This window comes from Phocoena sinus, chromosome 13, assembly GCF_008692025.1.
Source record: "Phocoena sinus isolate mPhoSin1 chromosome 13, mPhoSin1.pri, whole genome shotgun sequence".
Taxonomy (NCBI): Eukaryota; Metazoa; Chordata; class Mammalia; order Artiodactyla; family Phocoenidae; genus Phocoena; species Phocoena sinus.
The window spans coordinates 71,260,864-71,280,481 of NC_045775.1; the positions used below are offsets into that span (position 1 = coordinate 71,260,864).

Here is a 19,618-nt window from a genome sequence, read left to right on the forward strand (position 1 = left end):
AACCCCACTTGATCATGGTGTATGATCCTTTTAATGAGCTGTTGGATTCTGTTTGCTACTATTTTGTTGAGGATTTTTGCATCTATGTTCATCAGTGATATTGGCCTGTAGTTTTCTTTCTTTGTGACATCCTTGTCTGGTTTTGGTATCAAGGTGATGGTGGCCTCGTAGAAGGAATTTGGGAGTGTTCCTCCCTCTGCTATATTTTGGAAGAGTTTGAGAAGGATAGGTGTTAGCTCTTCTCTAAATGTTTGATAGAATTCACCTGTGAAGCCATCTGGTCCTGGGCTTTTGTTTGTTGGAAGATTTTTAATCACAGTTTCAATTTCAGTGCTTGTGATTTGTCTGTTCATATTTTCTAGTTCTTCCTGATTCAGTCTTGGCAGGTTGTGCATTTCTAAGAATTTGTCCATTTCTTCCAGATTGCCCATTTTACTGGCATAGAGTTGCTTGTAGTAATCTCTCATGATTTTTTTTATTTCTGCAGTGTCAGTTGTTACTTCTCCTTTTTCATTTCTAATTCTATTGATTTGAGTCTTCTCCCTTTTTTTCTTGATGAGTCTGGCTAGTGGTTTATCTATTTTGTTTATCTTCTCAAAGAACCAGCTTTTAGTTTTATTGATCTTTGCTATAGTTTCCTTCATTTCTTTTTCATTTATTTCTGATCTGATTTTTATGATTTTTTTTCTTCTGCTAGCTTTAGGGTTTTTTTGTTCTTCTTTCTCTAATTGCTTGAGGTGCAAGGTTAGATTGTTTATTCGAGATGTTTCCTGCTTCTTAAGGTGGGCTTGTATTGCTATAAACTTCCCCCTTAGAACTGCTTTTGCTGCATCCCATACGTTTTGGGTCGTTGTGTCTCCATTGTCATTTGTTTCTAGGTATTTTTTGATTTCCTCTTTGATTTCTTCAGTGATCACTTCATTATTAAGTAGTGTATTGTTTAGCCTCCATTGTTTGTATTTTTTACAGATCTTTTCCTGTAATTCATATCTAGTCTCATGGCGTTGTGGTCGGAAAAGATACTTGATACAATTTCAGTTTTCTTAAATTTACCAAGGCTTGATTTGTGACCCAAGATATGATCTATCCTGGAGAATGTTCCATGAGCACTTGAGAAAAATGTGTATTCTGTTGTTTTTGGATGGAGTGTCCTATAAATATCAATTAAGTCCATCTTGTTTAATGTATCATTTAAAGCTTGTGTTTCCTTATTTATTTTCATTTTGGATGATCTGTCCATGGGTGAAAGTGGGGTGTTAAAGTCCCCTACTGTGAATGTGTTACTGTCGATCTCCCCTTTTATGGCTGTTAGTATTTGCCTTATGTATTTAGGTGATCCTATGTTGGGTGCATAAATATTTACAATTGTTATATCTTCTTCTTGGATCGATCCCTTGATCATTATGTAGTGTCCTTCTTTGTCTCTTTTAATAGTCCTTATTTTAAAGTCTATTTTGTCTGATATGAGAATTGCTACTCCTGCTTTCTTTTGGTTTCCATTTGCATGGAATATCTTTTTCCATCCCCTTACTTTCAGTCTGTATGTGTCTCTAGGTCTGAAGTGGGTCTCTTGTTTTTGTATCCATTCAGCCAATCTGGGTCTTTTGGTGGGAGCATTTAATCCATTTACATTTAAGGTAATTATCGATATGTATGTTCCTATTCCCATTTTCTATATTGTTTTGGGTTCGTTATTATAGGTCTTTTCCTTCTCTTGTGTTTCTTGTCTAGAGAAGTTCCTTTAGCATTTGCTGTAAAGGTGGTTTGGTGGTGCTGAACTCTCTCAGCTTTTGCTTGTCTGTAAAGGTTTTAATTTCTCCATCAAATGTGAATGAGATCCTTGCTGGGTAGAGTAGTCTTGGTTGCAGGTTTTTCTCCTTCATCACTTTCAGTATGTCCTGCCACTCCCTTCTGGCTTGTAGGGTTTCTGCTGAGAGATCAGCTGTTAACCTTATGGGGATTCCCTTGTGTGTTATTTGTTGTTTTTCCCTTGCTGCTTTTAATATGCTTTCTTTGTATTTAATTTTTGACAGTTTGATTAATATGTGTCTTGGTGTATTTCCCCTTGGATTTATCCTGTATGGGACTCTCTGTGCTTCCTGGACTTGATTAACTATTTCCTTTCCCATATTAGGGAAGTTTTCAACTATAATCTCTTCAAATATTTTCTCAGTCCCTTTCTTTTTCTCTTTTTCTTCTGGAACCCCTATAGTTCGAATGTTGGTGTGTTTAATGTTGTCCCAGAGGTCTCTGAGACTGTCCTCAGTTCTTTTCATTCTTTTTTCTGTATTCTGCTCTGCAGTAGTTATTTCCACTACTTTATCTTCCAGGTCACTTATCCGTTCTTCTGCCTCAGTTATTCTGCTATTGATCCCATCTAGGGTACTTTTAATTTCATTTATTGCATTGTTCATCGTTGCTTGTTTCATCTTTATTTCTTCTAGGTCCTTGTTAACTGTTTCTTGCATTTTGTCCATTCTACTTCCAAGATTTCGGATCATCCTTACTATCATTATTCTGAATTCTTTTTCAGGTAGACTGCCTATTTCCTCTTCATTTGTTAGGTCTGGTGCATTTTTATCTTGCTCCTTCATCTGCTGTGTGTTTTTCTGTCTTCTGATTTTGCTTATCTTACTGTGTTTGGGGTCTCCTTTTTGCAGGCTGCACGTTCATAGTTCCCGTTGTTTTTGATGTCTGTCTCCAGTGGCTAAGGTTGTTTCAGTGGGTTGTGTATGCTTCCTGGTGGAGGGGACTAGTGCCTGTGTTGTGGTGGATGAGGCTGGATCTTGTCTCTCTAGTGGACAGGTTCACGTCTGGTGGTGTGTTTTGGGGTGTCTGTGGCCTTATTATGATTTTAGGCAGCCTCTCTGCTAATGGGTGGGGTTGTGTTCCTGTTTTGTTAGTTGTTTGGCATAGGTTGTCCAGCACTGTGGCTTGCTGGTCGTTGAGTGAAGCTGGGTGCTGGTGTTAAGATGGAGGTCTCTGGGAGATTTCTGCCGTTTAATATTATGTGGGGCTGGGAGGTCTCTTGTTCACAAGTGTCCTGAAGTTGGCTCTCCCACCTCAGAGGCAGAGCCCTGACTCCTGGCTGGAGCACCAAGAGCCTTTCATCCACACGGCTCAGAATAAAAGGGAGAAAAAGTAGAGAGAATTAGTAGAAGTATGAGGAAAGAAAGAAGGAAAGGAGGAAAGGAAGGAAGGAAGAAGCAAAGAAGGAAAGAAAGGAGGGAGGGAGGGAGGGAGGGAGGGAGGAAGGAAGGAAGGAGGGAAAGAAGGAAAAAAGAAAGAAAGAAGATACAGTAATAATAAAATAAAGTATAATATAGTTATTGAGTTTAATAATATTTAGAAAAAAAAAGGGACGGATGGAACCTTAGGACAAATGTTGGTAGCAAAGCTATACAGAGAAAATCTTACACAGACGCATACACATACACCTTCACAAAAAGAGGTAAAGGGGGAAAAATCATAAATCTTGCTCTCAGAGACCACCTCCTCAATTTGGGGTGATTCGTTGTCTAAAGGAGGGAAGGAAGGAAGGAAAGAAAGAAAGAAAGAACGAAGGTAAAGTATAATCAAGTTATTACATTTAAAATTAATTATTAAGAAAAAAAAAATTTTAAAGAACCATGGACGGATTGAGCCCTAGGACAAATGGTGGAAGCAAGAGTATACAGACAAGATCTCACACAGAAGCATACACGTACACATTCACAAAAAGAGGAAAAGGGAAAAAAATCATAGATCTCGCTCCTAAATTCCACCTCTTCAATTTGGGATCATTCCTTGTCTATTCAGGTATTCCACAGATGCAGGGCACATCAAGTTGATTGTGGAGCTTTAATCCGCTGCTTCTGTGGCTGCTGGGAGAGATTTCCCTTTCTCTTCTTTGTTCTCACAGCTCACAGGAGCTCAGCTTTGGATTTGGCCCTGCCTCTGCGTGTAGGTCGCTGGAGGGCGTCTGTTTTTTGCTCAGACAGGACGGGGTTAAAGGAGCCGCTGATTCGGGGGCTCCGGGTCACTCAGGCCAGGGGTGGGGGGGGGGGGGGAAGGAGGGGCACTGCGTGCGGGGCGGGCCTGCGGCAGCAGAGGCGGCATGACGTTGCGGCAGAGGCCGGCGTGACGTTGCACCAGCCTGAGGCCCGCCATGCGTTCTCCCCGGGAAGTTGTCCCTGGATCTCGGGAAACTGGCAGTGGCGGGCTGCACAGGCTCCGCGGAAGAGGGTTGTGGAGAGTGACTTGTGCTCGCACACAGGCCCCTTGGTGGCGGCAGCAGCAGCCTTAGCGTCTCCCGCCCGTCTGTGGGGTTCACGCTTTTAGCCGCGGCTCGCACCCGTCTCTGGAGTTCCTTTAAGCAGCGCTCTTAAACCCATCTCCTCGTGCACCAGGAAACAAAGAGGGAAGAAAAAGTCTCTTGCCTCTTCGGCAGGTGCAGGCTTTTCCCCGAACTCCCTCCCGGCTAGTCCTGGCGCACCAACCCCTTCAGGCTATGTTCAAGCCGCCAACCCCAGTCCTCTCCCTGCGCTCCGTCCAAAACCGAAACCTGAGCCTCAGCTCGCAGCCCTGCCCGCCCTGGCGGGTGAGCAGACAAGCCTCTCGGGCTGGTGAGTGCCGGTCGGCACCATCCTCTGTGCAGGAATCTCCCCGCTTTGCCCTCCACACCTGTCGCTGTGCACTACTCCACGGTTCCGAAGCTCCCCCCTCCGCCTCCCGCAGTCTCCGCCCGCGGAGGGGCTACCTAGTGTGTGGAAACTTTTCCTCCTTCACAGTTCCCTCCCACTGGTGCAGGTGCCGTCCTTATTCTTTTGTCTCTGTTTTTTTCTTTTTTTCTTTTGCCCTACTCAGGTACGTGGGGAGTTTCTTGCCTTTTGGGAGGTCTGAGGTCTTCTGTCAGCCTTCAGTAGGTGTTCTGTAGGAGTTGTTCCACGTGTAGATGTATTTCTGGTGTATCCGTGGGGAGGAAAGCGATCTCCGCGTCTTACTCTTCCGCCATCTTCAAGGTCCCCCCATCTTTAATTTCTTTCATCAGTGTCTTATACTTTTCTGCATACAGGTCTTTTGTCTCCTTAGGTAGGTTTATTCCTAGGTATTTTATTCTTTTCTAACACATTTTAAATCAACTATACTCCAATAATTTTTTTAAAAAAATAAAAAATAATAAAAACCAAAATAAAATAGATCAACAGCAAGGAACAAAAAACAAATTTGATAGCTACAGTGTTCTGTTCATGAGGAACTTCGAGCTGTGGGTGTTTTTTGGTACATGTGTTTGATTGAAAACATCTTGCATTTTTAAAAATTACAATGTATTTTTATGAGGACTCCACACATTCTTGATTTTGTCACTTTTATCTCTGCCATCAGTGTCCCTGGAATATCTCTTATCTGTTCTTGGTCAGCTAAGGTGATGATTAAAGTGTTCAGGAATGGATGCCAATCATACAGATTCGGTTTAAGGAGCAAGTTCCTTTCTTAGGAGAATCAGCATCAGCTCTCCCTGATAGTTTATTGTCTTTCTAAAACTGCTAATGATATTATTGTTTGATTTATCTATTTACCCATTGTGCCTCCAGAAGAGTAAAAAATATCATAGTCTTTGAGCATCCAGAAAATTGCTCTAATCAGGCAATCAGAAAAGCATTATAAGATGGATATCTTACCTCTTCATGATGTGTTTACTTGATTCCCAGCCAGGAGTACTGATCATTTCTTTTTTGAACCCTTAAAGCTCTTATAGTCAGCAGCATACAACTTAGCTAAGGCTGCTAAGCTTCCTTCTTTCCCCCAAGATAACCAGTTTTTAAGGCACCTAAGTCAAGGATAGAAGACTTGGCCCAGTCTTTTTAGCTTTTACTTCCCCAAATCCATTATGCTCTCAGAAGTCATGGAGGAGGGTTCCCTTTCCTGAGAGAGTCTTGGGAAATTTAGTGCAATTAGCTCACCAAGGAGCTATGCCACATTTACTCATGGCCTAGTCACTTTCAGAAATCATAAATCAATCTAAATAGCCCAACATTTAATAGTTAATGATAGACTTTATTGTTTTTTGAGCCCCCAGGAAGGCAATTGACTCTTGTTGCCTGAGCTAAGTTGTAAACAATTCAAGAGTGGAGAAAGCAGAGGCCAGCCCCAGCCTGTAAATGTTACCTATTTAGTTGATTCAAGCAGGTTTCAAAATTCTAGTAAATATAATCATATCACTCAATTTTGGTTTGCAGTCTCATAACACTGATCTATTAATGGTATATTGTTCATTTTTTTACTCCAATTAATTTTTTTCTAATATCTCATGATTCTATTCTCCTATTCTCTTCCCCTCCTCCCCCCCCTTAGGAAGACTATCATGCCAAATTTTTTTTTAAAAGGAGAAAATATTGTGATTTGAAACATAGGACATTTTATTTCACCAAAGAGTTTCTGATATCGTAACATAAGAGCTGTAGTTAAAGAACAGGTAGTTGAAATCAATCAGTAAGTACCTACTGTGTGCAGTAGCCTTGTACTGGTGTTGAAATATTCACTGGCATTTCAAGCTGCATTTTTGATTAGGAGCTGCCTCAAGACTGAAACTTAGTGTTTGCTGCCAGAGTTCTCAAAATCACAATATATAAAACCATGTTCAGAGTCACCATGACGTCAATGAGTCCAGTGAGAAACACAAAGGCAAGCCAAAGGAAAACAAGGAAGATAGGAATTTGGATTGTGTCCATGACCAGTTTAAAATACAGAAGCTTGCCTTTGGAGATAGTGAAATCATTAGCATCGTGTTGGAAATATTTTCAGAATGTTGTAGAATATAACACAAGGTAAATGAAATTCTGATTTTAAGTAGACTTAAACAGCAGGAGTACATTTCAGAGTGGAGGTTGCCAGGCTTTAGGATTTATAAATCAGTAAATTAAAGAGAATAAGTAATTGAAGAACTATTGGGAGTTGTCACTTCTTTATTTTTGCTAAGTGTTGCTAGCACTATTCCCCTACTCTGATTCTGTTGTGCAATGAAGTGCCCACACTAGATCTGAGCCATAATAGAGTTTATTAAACAAAGGATAAAGAAACATTTCAAAGGATACAAAAAAATTTTTGGTTGTTTGTTTTTTATCACAATGTGGAAGTTACTGGTTGGCATCTCCCTCACACAAGAGCCCAGTTCTTCTCAGCCCCATCATTCCCAGGGACCTGCCTGGGGACCTGCCACCAGCATGTGCAGGAGACTGTGTGGTCTGGAGAGCCACCTCTGTGTCTTATACAAGCCATTACAGTATTCCCTTCTGTGCTTAGGCTGACACTCTTCTGCTGTCTGCAAGCCTTACCTCTAAACCATACTCAGGCTTCTCCCTGACTTATACTAGGCTCCCTTGAGACTCATACAAGTGCAAGAAAGTATTTTATCAGAGCTGGTGATATAATAGATTGTAGTTACTGCATTAAAAAAAAACACTTTTATTATGGAAAATTTCAAGCATATCTTAAAGTAGAGCCTGTATAATGAACCATCATACAGTATCACACAGCTTCGACCATTCTGAACTAATAGCCAGTCATTTTTTCTATACCTCCACCCATTTCCCCTACCCTAAATAACTGTGAAGCAAATCCCAAACATATCATTTCATCCATAAGCATCTCGATATATATATATATGTGTGTGTGTGTGTGTGTGTGTGTATGGCTATGGACACTTAACTGAAGTATTACTAAGGTATTTTAAAACATTACATAAAAAAACATATATAAAAGCTATAGACACTTTAAATAAAATAACTGAATTATTACTAGGGTATTTTAAACATTAACCCCTTAATATCATCAAATATTTAGTGAATTTTAAATTTCTTTCATTGTTTTACAATGTACATATATATAAAAATTCATTTAAATATTTATGGATATTTATATAATGGTTTATTTGTCTATTCAGGATCTATAAAGGTCTGACTTTTTTCTACTAGTTATCACCATCAGGATTTTCATGATGGCATCCATGTGGTTTTATTTTACATGTTTGTCTCTTCGATTTCTGTAAATTGAGAATCGATCCTAAGGCTGATCATTTTCATGTTTTGTTGTTTTTGTTGTTGTTGTTGCTTTTGGCAAGAACGTTTCATAGGGAGTGTTCTGTCGTTCTTTCAAAAGATACATAATATATGGTTCTCTTTCTTTTTTTATTTATAAATATTTTTATGTCAACAGCCATTTAATACTTGGTCTAGAGCCTTTATCTCATTGAGAGTGCTGGTATTTTCTTACTTTTCATCTTACAAAGATGCAAGCAAATATTACCCAAGATCTGATTCCTGGAGCATTTTAAAGTTTTCATGTTGTTGTCCTTATATAGAGTCATATGCCAAACTCTTTAGCAGTTGTTCACTGCAATGGAAAAGTGCGACCTCAAGTCTCTGTCACATACCAAGCAAGGATGATAAAAAGCAACCAAAACCATCATCTGAAATCATCATTTCATAAAATAAAAGGTTTTCAACAGCAGAAATGGGAAGAATTTAAGATTAAAAGACAGAATTTTAAATTAAATACATATATCTTTCTCAAAAATTCATCACACCATCCTGATTTCACACGCCACCATGGACAGGGGCCACTGCATTCTGGACTCAAACAATGGACTAGAATGTAAGAACTATTGTTTAGCTCCATGACGTTAGTAAACATCTGCTAGAAGGTAATGTGAAAATTTGTCCAGCCAAATTACAGGACTAGCAACTTTAAGAGTATCTTTAACTTATTATGTATTCCAAATCACTATATGCAATTTTCAAAAGCTATTAAAAGGTTACTCTTTAATTCATTAAACATGTATTGAGCACCAATTCTATGTCACATACTTATTCAGGTGTTTGGAATATAAAATACAGTAGAATACAAATATAACAAAGATTAATAAAAAAGCAGAGTGGAGACAATATTGAAATTGAGAACCTGCGTTCTTGCTCTCCCTCCAAGGAGCCTCCTCATACCCCTGGGCATTTAGTATCCTATGAATGGGTATAAAAAGGCATGTTTGTCTTTCTCTTTGAAAACTAAGTTACATAGTGAAAATTATCTGAAGAATCAAAGGTAAACTATAAAATCTAAGAAACTACATGATAACTTTTGGAATTAAATCTGTGGTTTCTCATAGTATATATTCTCACTGTAATAGACTTAATATGTTCTTTCTTAAAAGCTTCAAAATGGGATTCTTTGCACTAATGATTTATTGAGGTCATCTTTGAAAGTATCCCTAGTATCACCATCTATCCATCTCCTTTTGCTGATAAGGAAACAATCCTTATCACAAATGTGACATGACTTACAGAATGGGTTAGTGGTTGAGCCTCCTCATCTCCAGCTCTGTGCTGCTCTCCCTGTTCCACACTAAGGTTTCTTTCACATGAGGAACTATACACATATGCAGTGCATTTGAATCTCCCAGAGCATTAAGGCATAGTAGGGAGGCAGTCTTGTTTTGGAGAGCAGAAGTGAACAAAAAAGTGATACAAAAAGTCAGGTGGCCACAGGGCTCCTAGGGATTCTCTCTTCTAATCATGTACTCTACTTGCCTTACTGCTCCTAGCCCTGGCAGCCCTCCTCTTCTCCTTTGCCCTTTCTAAACCCCATCCTCCTGTCCTCTTGACATCAGCTTGGTGGGACTGATCAGTGTTTTGATTATAACTTTGTGTGCTGTTGACCTTGGCCAATTAGGCCGGCCTTGTGTTACCAATTCTCACTCCTTGAAGAGAAGGAATAACATTGAAATGCTTGACCTGGGAACTTGAATTCAGTTCAGCTGTTTTGGCTGGTATAATATGTTTTAAAAATCAAATTTGAATACTTTTATAGTGGACTTGCACGTCCTCATTGGCTGCACACTCCCCCCCACTGCCTACTGGATTACACCAGGCTTTTCTACACACTTTTCAGAACTGCTTGGCCCCTGAAAGCATTTGAGTTGACTACTGGTGGACTGACATCTTCCTGACAGACTGTGACAGGAAGATCTTGGGTTCTTTGGGGTAACAGACACTAATTTTCAGTTTACTATGGGTCTCTTTAAAATCAAAAGCATTGCCTATGGCATCTCTCTCACTGGTCAGAATTTAGTACTGATGTGGCCAAAATCACAATGCTTTGCATTCAATAATGAGTCTTAGGGAGTTCAAGTGAGAGTGTAGATGGAGGGGGAAAGAGTTCAGAAGAACCCAGTTAAAATACATTATTGTGTGTGCTCAAGAATCTTGAAGCAATGATTTGTTATTAACACCTTGCTTTTCTGATAGAAATGCATACAGACAGAAGACTTAGCAATATTTGGTTTAATACAGAAGGGTCCCTTCATCTCATTTCTGAAAGGATTCTCCTGGATGTGGCGCTCTCCAGGGAAGGTACAAGGTCATGCAACAGTGTATTTTCCCTTGGTCCCAACATCATTTTCATTCAAATCCTCTTCAATACAGGTTGCCAATTTGGCCTGTTCCATCTCCAACAATGAAGAAGGGGTGAAATTAGTTCGGATGGCAGCCACCCAGATTGACAGCCTGTGTCCCCAGGTAAGCCTCATTTACTTTGTTTCCAAAGCCTGATATTTCAGATCTTCTACGCTCCAGCCCTCATGTCACTCGTTTCCTTGCCTTGCCCTCTTTCCTCTCACTGGAAAGTGCTACCCAACATTCATGGGCCATTTCAGGTTCTGCCTTTCTCAAAAAGAACTTCAAACTATTCCAGTCTCTTCAGAATTACTGTGGCGATTATTCTCTTTTCCACTCCTATTGACTTTCTTCTATTTTTCTTGGACTGTTATTTCAATGCTCCGTATCTATTTACCTTTAGTGTCTCAACCACTAAATTGTATGCTTGCACATGTAGAACAAAACTTCTATTTCTGCCACATCTGTGCTAAGTAGGCTTTGTCCAGTAAGCACTTTTTGAAACCTATATCTTACAAAAAGAAGAAAAGCAAACAAAAATTATTAGTAGTTGATAACCTACTTTAAGTTTCATGTTTTGATTGTCCTTCCAAACACTGGGAACCCACTTATCTGTGGAAGCTGCAGGGTCCAGGATTTCAACATGATCTTTGACCTGCTTGTTCCTCTTTCAAAGAGTGTGGTCAATATGTCCCTGGATTGTTTCTAACAAATAGGTCATCAATGCCGCTCTCACACTGGCTGCCCGGCCACAGAGCAAAGTTGCTCAGGACAATATGGATGTCTTCAAAGACCAGTGGGAAAAGCAGGTCCGAGTGCTGACAGAGGCTGTGGATGACATCACCTCAGTGGATGACTTCCTTTCTGTCTCAGGTAATCACAAACGGGCCCCTTACAAGGCAGCCGAAGGAAGAGAACAAGATGAGATGAGGAATACGTTTCAAATGTCATGGGTCTGTGTTTCAAGTGCTCTCCTTGGCCCTTTGAGCTGTCAATCATCTCTGCAACTGTAATTGTAACACCCTCTTGAAAATTCTTCTCTGCTGTGCACATTATTTCAAGACACTGAGCCAAAGCATTTGGGGAGAAAACACAAATTTCTGATCAAGATATTAGAAACCTGAACAGATTATTTAAGTAGAGTTAGCCTCCTTTTTACTTCCTGGAGTTTTTAAAATAGGATGGCCTTTGATGCATTTGACATCCATCTAAAAAAGGGTATGGGTTATGAGACTGGTTATGTTTAAAAATCAAAAAAACAATGAGTTATCCCAATTTGGCTGCGTTAAGGTTTTTTCCCTCAATAAGTGAAGTTACCCAGGTTTGTGATAAGCTGGGAAGAAATGTTAGCCACAGAATGAGCCCATTAGAAGGTACTTGGGAGCTATTGAGGCTTTGAGCACTTGACCATGAGGTTGTGGAAAGAAGTGAGAGAAAGTAACTAGTCATCACTGGAAATTGTAACTTTCTTCTTTGTAAATGAAGCCAGACTGAAGGATGTTGGCACATTTGAGTAACCATGTAATCAATTTGACCTTTAATGGGGCTCATCAATGCTGTTTCAAATTTGGCTACCGCCAGCTAATGGGCCTTTTTCCAAACACATTTGACTAAACACACTTGACCCAATTCACCTGGAAAAGTCTCTATGGGAGGCATGGGGGAGGATTGCGAGGCATTAAAATAACCAAGTGACGCTTGAAAATTCAAATTGACCAGGTGTTGACTCTACCCACAGGCATATGGGACTCACACCTGACAGCTCAGGTGTGCCCTAGCCTTGACCAGGACTTACTGAGGTCTGAGAGGGAGGGGTTGCAGCACAGCTGGTGGGATCCAGAGAGACAGGGCCTCTGACTGCAACAGTGTGGAAGGGATTTCTGCAGGAGGCTTAGTGTATTTAGAAACTTTTCTCTAGTTGCAGTCTTTCCTTTCACCAAGAAACTGACAATGAATTTCCCACTGGGGGCTTGTGTTTAAAGCTTGTCTGAGAACAGCATAGTTGAATCTGTAGATCTGATGGATGATGGAAAAGCCAACTTTGAAATCATGGAGGGCAGGGCAAAGGAGATGGGAAAAATGAGTGAACACGTGCTCAGTATCTATAATTTGTCTGACTTTCTGCTATTTGGTTTAATTCACACCAAAGTTTTATAAGATAGGCATCACTATTCTGAGCCTTCCTTTGAGAAAAGTAAGGCACTGAGAGGTAGGTAACTTGGAAGAGGTATAATTAAAATCCAGATATCCTCTTTCCAGAATCTATATAGTTCTCAGTAAGTCTAGATAGAAGGGAATTTGCCTTTGATGTTTCCAGTTTTCATTGCAGCTCCTTCCCCACCCCCTCAAACCTCGCCATCCCCTCTGGTACCACCATTCCACTCTCTCTTCCCTCTTGGAAACCTGTCTTATTCTTCATTCCCAAAGTGCTTTGTTTTTGATGACTTGTCAAAGCAACTATTCATTTAAACATACCCATATCCAGGGGTTGGCTGATAAAGAACTCAATGTGTTGCCATTCCTGGGATTTTTGCTTCACTGATGCGTGAGTCCTAACAACATAAAAGATATGCAAGAAATGTATCTTTCATAAGGTTCTTAGAAATTGTTTGGATAGACATATTGGGGATTTGAGTGGTGGGGAACAGAAGGACGGACACCAGGACTGAGCATTTTTCTTGTATCTAGTCAGCCTTTGCCAAGATGACTATAGGGGTCCCCAAAAGGGGCAGGGGGACTCTCCAACCAGCCTCAGATCTCACACAGCAATCCTAACAGCACCTGGAAATCTTATGCTATTCCCCTTCTCTCTACAATTGAATAGAAAATATCCATATACTACCTTTTTCAAAGAGGAATCATTTCAGAACTTAAAGCTTTCCCAACTTCTCCTTTTCTTTAAATGCATATATGAAAATTTCTGAGGGTAGAGAAAAGCAAGTTTAGGAGGTCTTATCTCAGACTGTTTCAGTAGTGCAAAGCTTTTCTTAATTTTCTTCCACCGGATATGCCTCTCTGCCACCTTTCTCCCTGCCATTCCTTTGTGCATCTCATTATTACCAGCAACAAGAAAAGGCTTTGGCTTCCGCTGATAACACTGTGCAGTCCAACCCCAGTGGTACAAGCGCCGTGGCATGCCATGACAGGAAAATGAACAGGCACTGTCAGGGAGCCAGCCTTGGCAGGACCTGCTAGAGCATGCCTTTGGACTTGACAATCGGAGGCGGCAGGCACCTTTCCATAGATGGGCTTGACAAATAATGACACAGGCCACTCTGTCCTGCTAGTAGACTGTAGATACAGCCCGATAGTTGGGGAAACTACTTCTCATCTCCTCTCCGAGCTGGAGCCAAAACATTTGCATCAGTAAATTGCAAGGTTGGCCCAGGAGATATTTTGAAATGGCATTAATGACACTTTATGTATCAGTTTCTTCTTAAGGGAATATCTATTCTGGCAGGAAACTCTATTTTGAAAACAACAACAGAAAGGATTTTTTTTAAGGGATAGTTTTGTTTTGCTTTCTTTCCTTTTTTTTTTTTTTTTTTCATGCTACCTGAACTTGTGTGTCTGAGTGCTTAATTTGTCCATATGAAAAGCAGCAAGTTTGGGGAGTTACTAACATTACAGGAGCAAAACCAATTTTCAGATGTAGTCTGGGCTTATAGAAAAAAATGAAATGGCTGTATTAGAACACTTAAACTTTTCCCACTGGGCAAAAACTAAAATTTTTAATAGTGTCTTAAAATGAGCATCCTGGCATTAATCACATAACAGTTGAATTCTTGGGTTTGGCTCACAAAATAGCAGGCATCTAAGATCTGAAAAAGCTGTTAACTCAATCCCATAATGTCTAAAAGTTTTGTTTTGTTTTGTTTGCCTTTTCCTCTTTTATTTGTTTGGGTTTTTTTTTGACTCCAGGGTCTTGAGTTTGTTTCATTAAAAAATTCACAGACTGAACTTTGCTTTTGAATTTAGAAACTATAGCTTTAAAGCTTATAATAATCAGGTAGTTTGATCATCTGTGATTTTTTTTTTTTTTTTTTATTAAACATCTTTATTGGGGTATAATTGCTTTACAATGGTGTGTTATATAATTGCTTTACAATGGTGTGATTCACTCTGCTTTATAACAAAGTGAATCAGCTATACATATACATATGTTACCATATGTCTTCCCTCTTGCGTCTCCCTCCCTCCCACTCTCCCCATCCCACCCTTCCAGGCTGTCACAAAGCACGGAGCTAATATCCCTGTGCCTTGCGGCTGCTTCCCCCCAGCTATCTACCTTACTACGTTTGTTAGTGTGTATATGTCCATGACTCTCTCTCGCCCTGTCAAAACTCACCCCTCCCCCTCCCCATACCCTCAAGTCCGTTCTCCAGTAGGTCTGCGTCTTTATTCCTATCTTACCCCTAGGTTCTTCATGACATTGTTTTCCCTTAAATTCCATATATATGTGTTAGCATACGGTATTTGTCTTTTTCTTTCTGACTTACTTCACTCTGTATGACAGACTCTAGGTCTATCCATCTCATTACAAATAGCTCAATTTCATTTCTTTTTTTTTTTTTTTTTTTTTTTTTTAACATCTTTATTGGGGTATAATTGCTTTACAATGGTGTGTTAGTTTCTGCTTTATAACAAAGTGAATCAGCTATACATATACATGTGCTCCCATGTGTCTTCCCTCTTGCGTCTCCCTCCCTCCCACTCTCCCCCTCCCAACCCTCCAGGCTGTCCCAAAGCCCCGAGCTAATATCCCTGTGCCTTGCGGCTGCTTCCCCCCAGCTATCTACCTTACTACGTTTGTTAGTGTGTATATGTCCATGACTCTCTCTCGCCCTGTCAAAACTCACCCCTCCCCCTCCCCACACCCTCAAGTCCGTTCTCCAGTAGGTCTGCGCCTCTATTCCTGTCTTATCCCTAGGTTCTTCATGACATTTTTTCCCCTTAAATTCCATATATATGTGTTAGCATACGGTATTTGTCTTTGTCTTTCTGACTTACTTCACTCTGTATGACAGACTCTAGGTCTATCCATCTCATTACAAATATCTCAATTTCATTTCGCTTTAAGGCTGAGTAATATTCCATTGTGTATATGTGCCACATCTTCTTTATCCATTCGTCCGATGATGGGCGCTTAGGTTGTTTCCATCTCCGGGCTATTGTAAATAGAGCTGCAATGAACATTTTGGTACATGACTCTTTTTGAATTTTGGTTTTCTCAGGGTATATGCCAAGTAGTGGGATTGCTGGGTCATATGGTAATTCTATTTGTAGTTTTTTAAGGAACCTCCATACTGTTCTCCACAGTGGCTGAACCAATTCACATTCCCACCAGCAGTGCAAGAGTGTCCCCTTTTCTCCACACCCTCTCCAGCATTTATTGTTTCTAGATTTTTTGATGATGGCCATTCTGACTGGTGTGAGATGATATCTCATTGTAGTTTTGATTTGCATTTCTCTAATGATTAATGATGTTGAGCTTTCTTTCATGTGTTTGTTGGCATTCTGTATATCTTCTTTGGAGAAATGTCTATTTAGGTCTTCTGCCCATTTTTGGATGGGGTTGTTTGTTTTTTTGTTATTGAGCTGCATGAGCTGCTTGTAAATTTTGGAGATTAATCCTTTGTCAGTTGCTTCATTTGCAAATGTTTTCTCCCATTCTGAGGGTTGTCTTTTGGTCTTGGTTATGGTTTCCTTTGCTGTGCAAAAGCTTTGAAGTTTCATTAGGTCCCATTTGTTTATTTTTGTTTTTATTTCCATTACTCTAGGAGGTGGGTCAGAAAGGATCTTGCTGTGATTTATGTCATAGAGTGTTCTTCCTATGTTTTCTTCTAAGAGTTTGATAGTTTCTGGCCTTACATTTAGGTCTTTAATCCATTTTGAGCTTATTTTTGTGTATGGTGTTAGGGAGTGATCTAATCTCATACTTTTACATGTACCTGTCCAGTTTTCCCAGCACCATTTATTGAAGAGGCTGTCCTTTCTCCACTGTACATTCCTGCCTCCTTTATCAAAGATAAGGTGTCCATATGTGCGTGGGTTTATCTCTGGGCTTTCTATCCTGTTCCACTGATCTATCTTTCTGTTTTTGTGCCAGTACCATACTGTCTTGATTACTGTTGCTTTGTAATATAGTCTGAAGTCAGGGAGCCTTATTCCTCCAGCTCCTTTTTTCGTTCTCAAGATTGCTTTGGCTATTCGGGGTCTTTTGTGTTTCCATACAAATTGCGAAATTTTTTGTTCTAGTTCTGTGAAAAATGCCAGTGGTAGTTTGATAGGGATTGCATTGAATCTGTAGATTGCTTTGGGTAGTAGAGTCATTTTCACAATGTTGATTCTTCCCATCCAAGAACATGGTATATCTCTCCAACTATTTGTATCATCTTTAATTTCTTTCATCAGTGTCTTATAATTTTCTGCATACAGGTCTTTCGTATCCTTAGGTAGGTTTATTCCTAGATATTTTATTCTTTTTGTTGCAATGGTAAATGGGAGTGTTTTCTTGATTTCACTTTCAGATTTTTCATCATTAGTATATAGGAATGCCAGAGATTTCTGTGCATTAATTTTGTATCCTGCTACTTTACCAAATTCATTGATTAGCTCTAGTAGTTTTCTGGTAGCATCTTTAGGATTCTCTATGTATAGTATCATGTCATCTGCAAACAGTGACAGCTTTACTTCTTCTTTTCCGATGTGGATTCCTTTTATTTCCTTTTCTTCTCTGATTGCTGTGGCTAAAACTTCCAAAACTATGTTGAATAAGAGTGGTGAGAGTGGGCAACCTTGTCTTGTTCCTGATCTTAGTGGAAATGCTTTCAGTTTTTCACCATTGAGGATGATGTTTGCTGTGGGCTTGTCATATATGGCTTTTATTATGTTTAGGAAAGTTCCCTCTATGCCTACTTTCTGGAGGGTTTTTATCATAAATGGGTGTTGAATTTTGTCGAAAGCTTTCTCTGCATCTATTGAGATGATCATATGGTTTTTCTCCTTCAATTTGTTAATATAGTTTATCACATTGATAGATTTGCGTATATTGAAGAATCCTTGCATTCCTGGAATAAACCCCACTTGATCATGGTGTATGATCCTTTTAATGTGCTGTTGGATTCTGTTTGCTAGTATTTTGTTGAGGATTTTTGCATCTATGTTCATCAGTGATATTGGCCTGTAGTTTTCTTTCTTTGTGACATCCTTGTCTGGTTTTGGTATCAAGGTGATGGTGGCTTCGTAGAAGGAATTTGGGAGTGTTCCTCCCTCTGCTATATTTTGGAAGAGTTTGAGAAGGATACGTGTTAGCTCTTCTCTAAACGTTTGATAGAATTCACCTGTGAAGCCATCTGGTCCTGGGCTTTTGTTTGTTGGAAGGTTTTTAATCACAGTTTCAATTTCAGTGCTTGTGATTGGTCTGTTCATATTTTCTATTTCTTCCTGATTCAGTCTTGGCAGGTTGTGCATTTCTAAGAATTTGTCCATTTCTTCCAGATTGTCCATTTTATTGGCATAGAGTTGCTTGTAGTAATCTCTCATGATTTTTTTTATTTCTTCAGTGTCAGTTGTTACTTCTCCTTTTTCATTTCTAATTCTATTGATTTGAGTCTTCTCCCTTTTTTTCTTGATGAGTCTGGCTAGTGGTTTATCTATTTTGTTTATCTTCTCAAAGAACCAGCTTTTAGTTTTATTGATCTTTGCTATTGTTTCCTTCATTTCTTTTTCATTTATTTCTGATCTGATTTTTATGATTTCTTTCCTTCTGCTAGCTTTGGGGTGTTTTTGTTCTTCTTTCTCTAATTGCTTGAGGTGCAAGGTTAGGTTGTTTATTCGAGATGTTTCCTGCTTCTTAAGGTGGGCTTGTATTGCTATAAACTTCCCCCTTAGAACTGCTTTTGCTGCATCCCATAGGTTTTGGGTCGTTGTGTCTCCATTGTCATTTGTTTCTAGGTATTTTTTGATTTCCCCTTTGATTTCTTCAGTGATCACTTCATTATTAAGTAGTGTATTGTTTAGCCTCCATGTGTTTGTATTTTTTACAGATCTTTTCCTGTAATTGATATCTAGTCTCATGGCGTTGTGGTCGGAAAAGATACTTGATACAATTTCAGTTTTCTTAAATTTACCAAGGCTTGATTTGTGACCCAAGATATGATCTATCCTGGAGAATGTTCCATGAGCACTTGAGAAAAATGTGTATTCTGTTGTTTTTGGATGGAGTGTCCTATAAATATCAATTAAGTCCATCTTGTTTAATGTATCATTTAAAGCTTGTGTTTCCTTATTTATTTTCATTTTGGATGATCTGTCCATGGGTGAAAGTGGAGTGTTAAAGTCCCCTACTATGAATGTGTTACTGTTGATCTCCCCTTTTATGGTTGTTAGTATTTGCCTTATGTATTGAGGTGCTCCTATGTTGGGTGCATAAATATTTACAATTGTTATATCTTCTTCTTGGATCGATCCCTTGATCATTATGTAGTGTCCTTCTTTGTCCCTTTTAATAGTCCTTATTTTAAAGTCTATTTTGTCTGATATGAGAATTGCTACTCCAGCTTTCTTTTGGTTTCCATTTGCATGGAATATCTTTTTCCATCCCCTTACTTTCAGTCTGTATGTGTCTCTAGTTCTGAAGTGGGTCTCTTGTAGACAGCATATATAAGGGTCTTGTTTTTGTATCCATTCAGCCAATCTGTGTCTTTTGGTGGGAGCATTTAGTCCATTTACATTTAAGGTAATTATCGATATGTATGTTCCTATTTCCATTTTATATATTGTTTTGGGTTCGCTACTATAGGTCATTTCCTTCTCTTGTGTTTCGTGTCTAGAGAAGTTCCTTTAGCATTTGTTGTAAAGCTGGTTTGGTGGTGCTGAACTCTCTCAGCTTTTGCTTGTCTGTAAAGGTTTTAATTTCTCCATCAAATGTGAATGAGATCCTTGCTGGGTAGAGTAGTCTTGGTTGCAGGCTATTCTCCTTCATCACTTTCAGTATGTCCTGCCACTCCCTTCTGGCTTGTAGGGTTTCTGCTGAGAGATCAGCTGTTAACCTTATGGGGATTCCCTTGTGTGTTATTTGTTGTTTTTCCCTTGCTGCTTTTAATATGCTTTCTTTGTATTTAATTTTTGACAGTTTGATTAATATGTGTCTTGGCGTGTTTCTCCTTGTATTTATCCTGTATGGGACCCTC

The 19,618-nt window shown here is 39.5% G+C and overlaps 1 protein-coding gene across 2 annotated transcripts in view; it reads left to right on the forward strand.

Annotated features, from left to right (window-relative positions):
* CTNNA2 (catenin alpha 2) overlaps positions 1-19,618 on the forward strand; it is a 1,238,106-nt gene that overhangs the window by 1,113,677 nt on the left and 104,811 nt on the right. For both annotated transcript variants that reach the window (XM_032653512.1, XM_032653513.1), the window contains exons 10-11: positions 10,455-10,547; positions 11,141-11,297. In XM_032653512.1, coding sequence (XP_032509403.1) covers positions 10,455-10,547; positions 11,141-11,297 — 250 coding nt within the window. The remainder of the gene's footprint in view (positions 1-10,454; positions 10,548-11,140; positions 11,298-19,618) is intronic.